The following is a 12,601-nucleotide window of genomic DNA, read 5'->3' as shown; positions in this document are numbered from 1 at the left end:
TCGCAGAGGTGATCCTTCAGTCACTTCTGTAGGAAAACTCAATATCCTTCAGAGTAGCAATTATACACGCACACCCTTTTCTTTAACTATATTTTTCATATATACATGTATGCACACCCACGAGCTATCATTTTTAAAGGGCTCTCTTTTCCTTCCAATAAAAACAGCACGTGGTTCTCCGCGCTACCTTTACTCCCCATGTTCATTATGGGCTTTCTGCTCGGGGTGGGGCGGGCGAACAACCTGAAGCGGCATTGGAACACACTGGCCGGCTGCCATGCAGCTGGGTAATCCCTGCAGATACTTTCTTCCCAAGCTTTTAAGGCTGCTGAAGACAAATCTGTAGGGTTAAGATAGCAAAGTATTGCATTGAAGAGCATAATTAAGAATAGTTTGCATGAAGCGTGTAGCGCGTAGGCCATAAAGCCGACAATTAGAGCAGTCTTGAAGTTTTAGAAGGCAATAAACTGAAGGCAACTAAGGCTACTGCAGGTTTCTTTTGGCTGTTTCGTTTTTAACTAGATGGAAGGTTTATCTAATCTGAACTGCAGTCAATGGTAATGGGCCACGTTTTCATGTACCTCATTAACCATTTCTCCTGCAACAGTCAAGTTGCACAGTTGCCCTGATAAAAGTGCAGGTGAATGAGTTGAACGTGGTTGTTTTGCTGCTTCGGTCCACCAGGGTTTCAGCAGTGACATGCACGTGGGCTTTTGCGGGTCACTCCTTCACTCCTGAGGATTCTCAATGTTCCAACCAGCTGGAGCCTTGGTGTGGTCATGTAAAATTAAATAGCAAAGAAAATAAACAGCTTTTACTCTGAGGAAGCGAGATCCTCATATGGACCTGAAATATTTGAGTACCTTACACGTATTTATAATGCTGGCATAAAGGAAAGAAGTATTGCCTATTCTAGGCTTGTGGATGGGAATGGCAGGTGAGATTTTGCCATAGAAAACTGAAGGAAGCAGTGTGTAGCCTTGAAAATCCAATGCACATCTTCCAAGAGCTAGTCCAGTGACTAAAGCAAGATGTCAAACCCTATTCTTGGGCCTTAACCCCCTTGTTTCCTTACTTCTTCTCTTTCTTCTTCCTAAGTCACTTGGCATAGGTTGCACGTTGGGAAACGTGCTTGTGGCTGGAGCGCCATGGGATCAGTGACAGGGCTCTCGAGGAGCACAACGTCACCAGTGACTTTTGATCCTGCAGGAAAGCGTGCCAAGGGATTATGTTAATGGAGCCAGAGCTCTGCTTACCTTGCCAAAGGTGAGCCCTTCTGCTGGACAAGGCCCTCTTCTAATAGCAAAGCAGAGGTCTTGCCATGGTAGGGAGGTGGAAACGAGGTTTTCTGGCTTGATATATTCAAGGAGGTAGCTCTCTTCAAGGTGGGAGAAGTGCAGCTTATGCAATGGTCTCTTGGCATGGGGGTGAAATCAGTGGCTTTTATGGCAGAGGTTAGGTCACGATATTGGTGTGGATATGAAGATGAAAACCACACGGCTCTGTCCCACCAGATTGTGATTATATTGGGCAGGTATAGTAGTCAGGGGAGCTAAATGGAACATGTAGACATCCACTGGTATTCAGATGTAATTGTGAGCCTAGAGAAATCATGGAGAGGTGATGGAAACATGCAAATAATCAGTAGAAGTCACAAAGCACTGAGGGGCTGCTGCTTCCTTCATTTTCCTTTAAGTGGAAGATTCCTGCAGCAAAGAAACCGAAGAAGACGTTGCTTTTGGGACAGCCAAGGGCTCTGGCTGCTGCTGTGGAAGTGAATGGTAAATCCTGCAGGAGAGTATAGTTGCTAGTGGCAGTTTCCAAGCGTGGAAAGAGAAGCAGCAGTTTGTGTGGATGACTTTTGCAGGAGGATGGGAAGGAAGGTCGTATTGATCAGCTCTGGCTTCCGAAGGGAGCTAAAAATAAGTCCAGAAAGGATCCTTGGTGAACAGGAGGAAAATATAGAAATCTATAGTTGGCTTTCTTGTTTTATTCATGTGTTAATTGCTGATTCTCATAGATCATACAGGAAAGGTACAGAGAAGGAAACAAAATTGTCTTGGACAGAAGCAGCTCAATGTTTGCACAGTGGAAAATTGGCTGAAGTAGTTTGATTAGTTCTGAGGATCAGGAAGCCAAGGGACTCAAGTTGCCCCTGGTAAAATCCAGAAATGGGTTTTCATTAGAAAGTGAAAAGGTAACTGGATCTGTTTATAGACATGCTTGCCCTGTTTCCTGTACCAGAATGCTGCTTTAAGGCCTGAAGAGCAAAAACACGCTTTAAAATAGCATTTCTCAGTTCTGTGAATGCCTTATGTGTGTTAGCTGTGGTACAGGCTCTGTATCCGAGTGTGCTGAAAAGCTTCTTATCAACGAGTGCAAAGTCTTCAGAGCAACCGGGAATGAACCTTCAGCATCTGTGTATTGCTTTCATCATGTAGGTCCAGTGAGAATGTTGGTGTATGCCTGAAATAAAGCTGGTAAAGGGAAGATTGCAGCCTGCGTTTTGCAGGATCTGTCTAGCTGGAGAAGAGATGAGCTGGTCCCAGGTGCCTCTGCCTAGGAAGTGCTTGGTCTATCCTTAAAACTGCCTTCAGGTAGGATCTGTGAGGCCGCTTGCTCAGGTATTAAATACAGTCTGGTCATAGAGAAGGGGAGCTCAGACTTCAAGCACTTGGATTACAGAAGTGATTTGAAAATGTCTGAAAGCAAGAGGCAGTTTTGCCTGGTTCAGGATGAAGAAAATTACCACTGTGTCTAATTTTGGATAGAAAGGGCCCGTTCTCTTGTACAGGATGCTGGGAAAATGTTTGGATACAGAGCTTTCCGCAAGCGGACTTCCTTTTCCTAAAGGTGTGATACCTGTTGTTGAGCTTCCTCCTTCTGGTGTGTTCACCTCATTGCCTGGAGATGGACAGTTCCTGGGCAGTTTTCTTTGCAGATCCATTTTCTTAGCCCCTGTTGACATTCCCAGGTCTGAGTGCCCTGCAGCACTTCTGCAGGCACTGGTGGCTGTCTCGGCAGCTCTGCAGCCCGCAGTGCCGTGGTTGTGCACGGTTGACATGCAGCCATGCCGCGGTGACCTCCCTGTGAGGGCGTCACGGCTGTCAGCGCTGTTGCTGAGCAGGCACTGGGTTAATCGATGTCTAACACGTGATGGGATGCTCTGAGCCAGGACTGGGCAGTGTGAGGACAGAAAAGCCAGCGTGGGTATTTCCCAGCAGCTCTGGGGTGGGGACAGCTCGTTTCAGCTTGGATCCCATGCAAGGAGAACACATTCTGCTTACATCCTGTAGTGGTTTTTCTGCTCCTAAATGACCCCCTCCCTGTGACACTGGAGCTACTGCTCTATGGAAGGGGTATGGGAGGAGGCCTGAGGGAGCAGAGCTCATTTGGCCCCTTGCAATGGGTACCTGCATTATCCCCAAATCTCAAGTGCTTCCTGCATCTTGTGAGGTTATGACACGCCGCCTTTGAAAGCCCCTTGGAATGCTGGTTGAGCCATTACAGGGACATGATGAGGTCTTCATGACCTGAACTGAAATGATTCTTGTCTCCTTTTGTCTGAGGTGCCAGCCGGAGCCACACCTATGGGTTTTTTCCCATGAGGCTCTCCTAGTTGTGGAGAAATTCGAGTGTCATCTTCCAGAGCTTGCTTCATTACTTTGATCACAGAAGACTTTGTCCATGGGTTATTTGCGCTCTGTGTGTTCTTCCAGTGCTTTGGAGACCTGATGCCCCAATGCGCCTCTTGAGGGTGGTGGCCTTGGGGTGCTGCCTGGCTCACCCTGCTCTGTTATTCCATGTCTCCAGCTGCATGAGAGAATGAGTGTCAGGGACCATGGGTTGTTTGATCTCTATGTGGACATCTGGAAACCTAGTGGGTTCCTTCCTTGCTTTTTGATGGGCCTTCCCTATGGTGGCTTGAGTGGTCAAGGCCATCCATCATGGAGGTGGATTTCAATCCCGGGCGGAAACTGTGTACCAGGGTCAGAGCAGTGCTGTCTAAATGCAGCCCTCAGGAAGAACGCCGTGATGACTGTGTGATGCTGACAAAAGGTTTTGTTTTTGTTTTGTTACCATTGCAGTGACAGCTATATTGTGCGAGTCAAAGCTGTGGTTATGACCCGAGATGACTCCAGTGGGGGATGGTTGCCACAAGAAGGAGGCGGTCTCAGTAGAGTTGGCGTCTGCAAGGTCACGTACCCGGAGGGCAATGGAAGAAGTGGATTTCTAATCCATGGTGAAAGGCAGAAAGACAAACTGGTAATAGACCCTAATTCAACTTTTGTCTGTTCTTATAATGAGAATTATCCCAAATCTGTTGCTATTGTATTCTTGTACAAGTGTCCTTTCTAAACATAAAAGCCAGGCATGTTCAAATGGTACCAGATTGGACCAAACAAGCCCATTCTTATCTAGAACTGCCATCTTTTGCTGTCTAGGTTGGCGTGCCGCCACCTGGAAGGATCAGGTAAATTGTCAACATCTATATGCAAAGACCCCCTTTGATTGAAAAAGACCCTGTGTGTTTTTTATCCCTGAGACCTAGCAGGGGAAGTGAGAAATGAATTGAAGTGTAAAGAACCCATGAAGCCAGTCACATTGCACTGAGTAATGCAGTGCAAGCCTTTAAAATGGCCATGAATTATTTATGCTGTGTGCCGTTCAAGGTTTGAACAGGCAGAGTGAGAATATGAAGACAAGTTGTCTCTTATGAATTGACGCACTCCGTTTCTCCTGGTAGCTGTTTATCTAAGAAGAAGCCCTCTTCTTTCCCTACACAAATCAAATTAATAAAGCCTTTTCCCTATTTCCAGGGTCCGGTTTAGATGTTAGAGTTTGTTATCTCATCCCTATATATTTGATTCTTCTGACATTGACTCCTGTGAAGAGATGGGCTAGCTTAAAACTACCGCTCCCTGCACAAGCTCTGTGAACTCAGTGTTTGAGCAAGAAAAAATATATTAATTTGAGTCAGAAATGATTTTGGCTTCAAAAAACCCTAGTGTTTTTAAGCTGTTTCAAGTGTACTTTGTCCTTTGCAACACTACTTTACTTAGGATGCTTTTTATGACACTGTGTGGGAGCCATGCTTATGGTTTTGGGGGATGGAATAAGACTAATAAGCCATTCCCGTTTCTCCCTGAGCATCACCCTAAAGGTGGTTTTAGCACAGCAGAGCTTGAGATGAGTGCCTAGCTGGGGGTGAGGGTGGGAGAAAAGGTGGGGGGAGTGTTGCAGCGCCTCCTAAATCTGCTGCTGGCATATACCATTTCTGTTGAGCACTGTTATTGAAGGAAGAGGTTCTTCCTCCAGATAACCCCCCACTAGTAACCAGTACCACACTGGGTCCAAAATAAGCTCCTAGGGTAGGGAGCAAGCACCTATTCAAAGCACAAGCAAAAGATGAATGTGCAATGGTTATGAGAACAATTACAGTGTCTGGTGTTTATTAGTCATCGTTCGGTAGGGAAGGATGTTCCCCTGTGCGAGGCATGACTTGGCTTTCATTTGGGTCTGGGCTGAGGTGGTGCCAACTGTGCCCTTGGAAAAGTGACTTTGCTCCTCTTTTGGGGCTCACGCCCTGCCAGGTGGTGCTGGAGTGCTTTGTGAAGAAGGACCTGGTGTACACGAAGGCGAACCCCACCTTCCACCACTGGAAAGTCGACAACAGAAAGTTCGGGCTCACTTTTCAAAGCCCTGCCGATGCTCGAGCCTTCGACAGAGGAGTGAGGAAAGCCATCGAGGACCTCATCGAAGGTACCAGGGCATGTGCCAGTGATTGCTTCGACCCTTGGAAGAGCGGGGAAGGGACTTTGAGTCATGGAGCTGGGAAGAGGGATGGGTTTAAAATCAGTTCTTGGGCTTGGACGTCTCTTTGCATATGTCTGTAGCTGGGTGCTTACACTGTGCTGAGCAAGCCCCAGCTTTTAGGAACTGAGTTTTCTATCCCTTAAGGAGAGAAGAAGGGATTTCAGCCCAAGTATTTTCCAATCCTATCTGGCCTGGTCTGTCCAGACTTCCCCTCCTTAATTTCCACTGAGTTTGTTATTACCCCTCTTTGTGATAGGCTTGGGTTTCATGCTAGTGATGGCAACTCAAACAGCCCAGCTCTTCTTCATATGCAGCCAAATCTTGTCTGAGTGAGTCTTTGTTAAATCATAGTATGAATTCCTGCCTGGAGTTGAATAAAACTTTGTTTTGTTTTGGGGTTTTGTTGCAGTAATTAGTTCTGTCTGCGTCCTCTTGTCTGAATGGTCCTTCTTGAAGACTTTGTTGTGTTGCTGGTTTGGGGTTGTTTTTATTCTGTAAAAAATGCGTTTGAATTGTCTGGGCTTTGAAGTTGTCATAAATTCTTCCTTTTCACGTTTCGTTTCAATCACAGCAATCATAACACAGCTATAATTCAGTGGGGCTTTATTGTAATGAAATTGGAGTCTCCGTGAGGGACTCTTATTTATTTAGTTTTCATTTTTTGAGGATACTGGCTCAAATGTATGTACAGATGTATATGCTTTCTGAGGACATTAGCTCCATAAGACACATTAATGTTCTGAATGCCCTGTTCCTTGCTTTAACATGGAAATGGTGGATACTGGGAGAGAATTAATCCCCCAGGGCTCTCTCCTGGTAAATACCTCATCGGTTAAAGGAAGGATCTTCTCAAGTAGTTACTCATTTGCTTTTTCCTGTGTGATGAAGGTGAAGAAGTTACAGTTAGGCCTTCTGCTTTTTTGATTACTAAAACTGGGAAGCATTTTGAGTCGTAAAAGTGGTGTTTTATGTAAGTAGCACGGGATTGATTGAAATTCTTTACTGTGAGGCATTGGCACAGGTTGCCCAGAGAAGCTGTGGCTGCCCCATCCCTGGCAGTGCTCAAGGCCGGGTTGGATGGGGCTTGGAGCAACCTGGTCTAGTGGAAGGTGTCCCTGCCCGTGGCAGGGGGCTGAAACTGGATGAACTTTAAGGTCCTTTCCAACCCAAACCCTTCTGTGATTATATGCTTATGCAAAGTTTCATTCAGATGATAATTCAGTCGTATTGAGTCGTAGTTTGGAGATGCCAGTATGTGGCAGCTCCTGTTCTGCTCTTTCTGATCCGTTTTACAGTGGAGGTGTTTCAAATCAAGTTCTGCTGTATCTCGGATACTTCAAAATCAGCGAATCTATATTTATCCCATTAACAGCACAGCCTGATCCTCATGAATGTGTTCCTCCTTAACTTCCAAATAAAGCTTTCTGAATGAAAAACAATAACTGGCTCATGTGCACACCGCATCAGGCAGTGGATTTTGTTTATCGTTCATTGTTTTGGTTCATGTGGCTGATCAAATTTAGCAGCTAACATTAAGCTCTGTGCATTCAGAACTTCATGAAAACCCTGCCGCCTTTTAATATTTAACCTGGAATTTGCTCCCCATAGCATCAGAAGCATGGAAGTTTTCTGCACCAGCACAGGAGTCCTCTGCAGCTCTGTAAAGTGTCTGGATTTTTTACTTTTAAGGCTAATGTAGCAAATGGCACAAATGTTTTCACATTACTTAGTGTTTTAAGTGGGCTTTCGCACTTAGCTCTGCACATCTTCGTGGTGATGCAACTGAGAGCAGCCAAGGCTGGTGCAGAGAGCATTATGTAAAGCACATTACTTAAAAAAATTCCAGAATGAAGGTGGTACAAACTGTTCAGCTGATTCAGTTGGGGATGTGATGTGGCCTGAATTCAGTGTAACAGTGGGCTTACACTAAAAAGAGCCTTTGACTTGGGGGTTTGTTCCCCCTATCAGAGCATCTTCTGCACCCACCCTCCTTGGCAGCCCCATAGGGGGTGAAGCCAACCAGGAGTGGACCAGGATCCTTGGAGGGTAAGGAGAGGGATCACCTCTGTTTACCCCCAGCATAAATTTGCTGCTAAGTCCATCAGTGGCATGTTCCACCCTCCCTGCTGCCCTTTTGCTATGTGGGAGCTGATCAGACGCTTGGCCAGCTCCAGAGGGAGACACTCATGGGGTGGGGAAAGAGGTTGGAGGAAGACTTTTCAATATCCTTCCCCACTTTTCCAGATGCTTGCTGTGTTAATGAATGAGAACTGCACCCAAGTATTTTCCTCCTGTTCATGGTTTTACACATTTCGGCTCCTTTCAAATTCTTGGCTGACGTGGGGCGAGGTGGTTCTCTGAGAAATAGGTAATGACAGAAAAGACCGTTACAATATAACAACTTCTGAAATGAGGAGAAGGAGGAAAACCCCTTCATTGTCACAGGGAGGTTTATTGTTTCAAATAAAAAGTCATTTTCCCCCAGATTTAGGGCATATATGAAGAATAACTCGTGTAGGGTTCCTGACAGCTGAGGATCAGTCTCGAGCACTGATTAGAGCGCAGCTTTACCATTCTTCAGAAATGAAAGTCTTCTGTAATTGGAAATGGTAACTGCTATTTTTAACATAGTTAATTAGCATTGTCAGCCATGCAGTTGCATGTCAAGAAACACTTTCAGATTTTACCTTTCCAACCCAGATGGGTTTTTCTTCCTAAAGTTGAGCCACTCTTTTGCACATCCACAGCACGCAAACTTGTGAGCATCCAAATGTTTACCAGCCTGATTATAAAAAGCCCCTAAAGTCACATAGAAATACTGAGTTCACAAACCTGTTGTTTTTCTAGGGTCTACGACGTCCTCATCAACGCTTCACAATGAGGCTGAGGTCGGCGATGATGATGTCTTCACTGTAAGTACATGTCACCTGAGGTCGTTCTCCTTCATGCTCTGCTTTACATGGTCAAGTTGGAAAGGGTTTTTCTTTCTGTGCCTCAAGGGTCGGCTTCCAGCAGTCACCGTGCTTGGCCAGTGGGTATGTTTTCTTTGATGGAAGTATGTCCTCTACACAATGTAGAGCATTGGGTTTCTGTTGGCCTCCCGTTGCCACATGAAAAGCACGGCAGGGCAGATGTTGTCAGGCATAGAAGTGAGGAAATAAGCACAGTCAAATTTCCTGTGGGTTAGTCTGAGTGGTGTGCACAGCTCTTAGTACCTCTTTCTCTGTCCTCAAGAAGCTTCTCACAAAATGAAGTAGGTGGCTTCTACTCAAGTACGTGCTCAGGGAAGTAAGATTTTGAATTGCAGTTGTTACCGAAAGCCAACTTTAAAGGTGTTTGAGCTTTCTACGCCTCATAATAAGTGAAACAAGTGGTTTTCAGCTAGAGGAAGGCACAGCAGCATGCCATTTACTAGCCAGCAGTGACTTAAATAGGAGTGAGTTGTGGTAATGTCTAAAACGTACTTTGGAGCTTTCCTGAAACAGAAGCAGCTGGTCGTCCCCTCTACACTTGCACACTTTTAAAGGGGGGAGAGAACAAACAAATGTCAGATGAAATGATAATCTGGTCATAGATATTCCATGGGCTTGAAAACAAGATACTCGCAATGAGTACTTTGTCTTAACTGCATTTATTTGCATGGATCTGATCTCAACCCCGCACACGTCTGGCATTAGTTATAAATGCTCTCCTTGTCCAGTGGTGCAGTTGGGGACTGGGTGGCAGGAGGACAGAAGGTGGGATGTCTTCAGTGCAACAGCAGCAAACTCAAAGTCATATTTGGGATACTTCCTTGCCTCTCTAAATGTGGGAAAACTGAGGGCAGGCATGAAGCTGTTCGAAGATGGGCACTGGGAATCACTGCAGTTGGAAGGTGTTTCTGAAGGGGATGTTTTTGCCTGTACGGGACCAGGGCAGGTTCCCTGCCGTGCTTTGACCAGTTCCTCCCGACGGCTGGCATGTTGTCTGCATCTGTCCTTTTGTCACGGCTCTGGGAGACAAACAACAGCAGGCAGGGTTAAAAGGTGACTTCCTGCACTCCACAGCAGAACTATCATTAGCAGCTGCTTCCCAACTACCTGCCAGAAGTGATTTATAGACGCCGAGATGGGGCGGATTGGGGGAGGCATCGCTGGAGCCAGAGCAGTTTACCAGTTTGTGCTGCTTTGTCCCCATATTCTCTGCTGGGGATGGATGGTCGTGCTGAAAGTGTGTGCAAGTCTTCTGTGCTCGTCACATACGGGACTATCATCAAAATGTGCCTTGGGAGGGGTGCGTGTGCCAGCTGTCGCTGGGTTAGACGTGGAAGTACTCAGTGTTAAAGCAGTGGAAAGTAGCCTGTGGAAATAGGAAAATGTACTTCTGCTAAAATCCAGCCACTGATGTTTAGGGACCTGGGAGTGCTCCTGAATTTCTCCACAAGCTCAGTCTTGTGTCTGAGTGTTGATTTCTGAACTCGTAGGGTGCCTTTTACCAGGAGGAAGAAGTTGTTTCCTTTAAATAGGTGTTGCTTTACACTGGGGAAGTTGGATGAATGGTGCTCCAGCTGCATCACTCCTGCATTCAGAGTGAAGAGCTGAAACTATGAGAGGTTTTTCCCCCCTACTTGACCCTGGGGAGGTGACAGATAACTCCCTGCTGTGCAAATATTTATGGGTAGGATGCTTGGTGGAGAAGAAGGAACAAGCTACTTGACAGCATTAGGAAGGAGGGAAGACTTGGCTGCGGTTGGCACCTTGTTGGGATGCAGGGGGACATTCTCACCTCAAGTTGTGTCCTGCTTGGCAGATCTCTCTGTGTGTTGCTTGATCTCCAGACCATGAGAGAGACGTCAATGGTAGTAGCTCGTGTGGTGCTGTTGGTCAAGCTGTCACATCAGGGTGGGTGTGTTGTTGGACTCCAAAAATAAGGCTTTATCCTTTTCCCCCATATTTCTTCTTTGCTTTCCCAGGATGAAGTCGCTCCTTTCCCTGCAGTCCTTAAGCTCTTTGAATCTCTCAGCTTCCCATGTATCTGGTGGGAGATGATGGAGTATGAAGTCTGCCTAAGCCAGAAATAACATACTGAAGCGTGGAGGGGTTTTAGACGGGAAGAAATTGATAGGGCTGTGATAGATTTTATTTTTACCCTTCTGTTTCATTCTGTCCTTGCACATCTTTGACTTGTGTCTTGCAGTCCATTTGGTCACCCGTGCACACAAAACTCCTTTACAACTTGCCTGTAAACTCTTTTCCCCAGCCCCAGCAGGGGATTGTTCAGGTTTGGAGGTCTTTTTGCTCCGGTTTAAAGAGAAAGGAGATTTGTTCTTTTTTTATTTCCTAAGGTAGTTATTAAAATCTTCACAGCCCTCCCCCTCTCCCACACATGCATGAATACACTTAACTGTGTGCGGCAGAATTTGCAGAAGCATCTGCATGATTGAGTCATTTAATCAGTCATTTACCCGTCTCTGAAAATCCCAGCCGTCGCTGCTGCCTCAAGCATTTGGCCTGAGGTCCTGCCTCTTCTTGATGATGTTTCAATCCCTTCAACCCCAGCAGCCCAAACCTTCACCTTTCTTACGCTGTTTTGCAGATGGCCACCCCAACTTTATCTGGCACATCAGCACTGATGTTTGCACCACTGTAACGGTACCAGCGTTAAAACGACCACCCTCATTACATATAAGCAGTGACCCTGGTATGGCTGTTGGATATTGGTTGACACGGGGCTTTTGTACTGTTCCTGATCCTGTTAGATTCAATACAACTCTGTGTGTATTTTTGTGTGTGTAACTCATACATCATTGTTATGAATGCTTCATCCCTGGCAGGGTTCAAGGCCAGGTTGGACAGAGCCTTGGGTGACATGGTTTAGTGTGAGTTGTCCCTGCCCATGGCAGGAGGGTAGGAACTGGATGATCTTAAGGTCCTTTCCAACTAAACTGTTCTATGATAATCCATTTCATTTATTCATCAGCCAGCACGCAACCCTTCCAGGCATCCAGCAAGTTATTTTCATGCCCCAGAGGTAGAGCTCTCCTTCAGGCTATGATCTTATGTGACTTGATGGAGGGTCATTTTCTTGTACCAGAAAGTGGTTTCTTTTGTATTTCAGGGGGTGAATTATCTATAGCTGTGGCTGCATGGGCATTTGTTTGGGAAGCATCACTGGTGTTGGTGGCCTTATCTCTTCCCATCACTGTAACTTGCAGTGCTAAGACAATAACTTGAGCCGCAGTACCTTGCTCCATTCCTACGGCACATGCTCCCCAGCCATCATTCTAACAAGTGGGTTATATCTTTAAAAAAGAAGGCTTTGCCATCTAATAATTTTTCTGTGGATTAGACCTACAGCAATTAGACAAATCAATATAACCCCCTGTTCTTAAACTCATACCTGACAGTGCAGAAAGCAAAAGTATATAGAACTAAATGTCAGTGGCTTCAGGGAAAAAATGCCTATTTCTAAAATGAACTCCCCACTTAGAACTTATAACAATATGTAGTTGTGTTTCTTTAATTCCAGATCCTCCGTAGAGCCCATAAATGTTTTCCATATGTTAGCAAATAAATTTCTCCTGTCTTGTACATTATAAATCGTCCTCTCAAGAGATGCAATCTGAGTAAGACTAGCCATCCGTTCTGTCTCCACTGGGGGAAACACTGTCATTGCAATGGGCTGAGATTGTTCTGTTTGTCTTCATCCATCCAGCCTGCATCTTCAGCCTTCTTCAATTAACATCCACTTCAGAGCTAATATTTAAGGACTGAATATATTCTGTAGTTCCTCTGCCACAGAATTT

The 12,601-nt window shown here is 45.7% G+C and overlaps 1 protein-coding gene across 2 annotated transcripts in view; it reads left to right on the top strand.

The window, feature by feature from the left end:
- Positions 1-12,601, top strand: part of SPRED2 (sprouty related EVH1 domain containing 2) — a 65,316-nt gene that overhangs the window by 34,236 nt on the left and 18,479 nt on the right. For both annotated transcript variants that reach the window (XM_057423423.1, XM_057423424.1), the window contains 3 exons: positions 4,089-4,266; positions 5,595-5,763; positions 8,665-8,729. In XM_057423423.1, coding sequence (XP_057279406.1) covers positions 4,089-4,266; positions 5,595-5,763; positions 8,665-8,729 — 412 coding nt within the window. The remainder of the gene's footprint in view (positions 1-4,088; positions 4,267-5,594; positions 5,764-8,664; positions 8,730-12,601) is intronic.

Source organism: Pezoporus wallicus, unplaced genomic scaffold (assembly GCF_028554395.1).
Source record: "Pezoporus wallicus isolate ANWC-B61680 ecotype Strahan unplaced genomic scaffold, APGP_CSIRO_Pwel_v1 contig_4191, whole genome shotgun sequence".
NCBI classification, from domain to species: domain Eukaryota; kingdom Metazoa; phylum Chordata; class Aves; order Psittaciformes; family Psittacidae; genus Pezoporus; species Pezoporus wallicus.
Note: the sequence above shows the minus strand (reverse complement) of the source record. Positions and strands in the feature narration are given on the sequence as shown.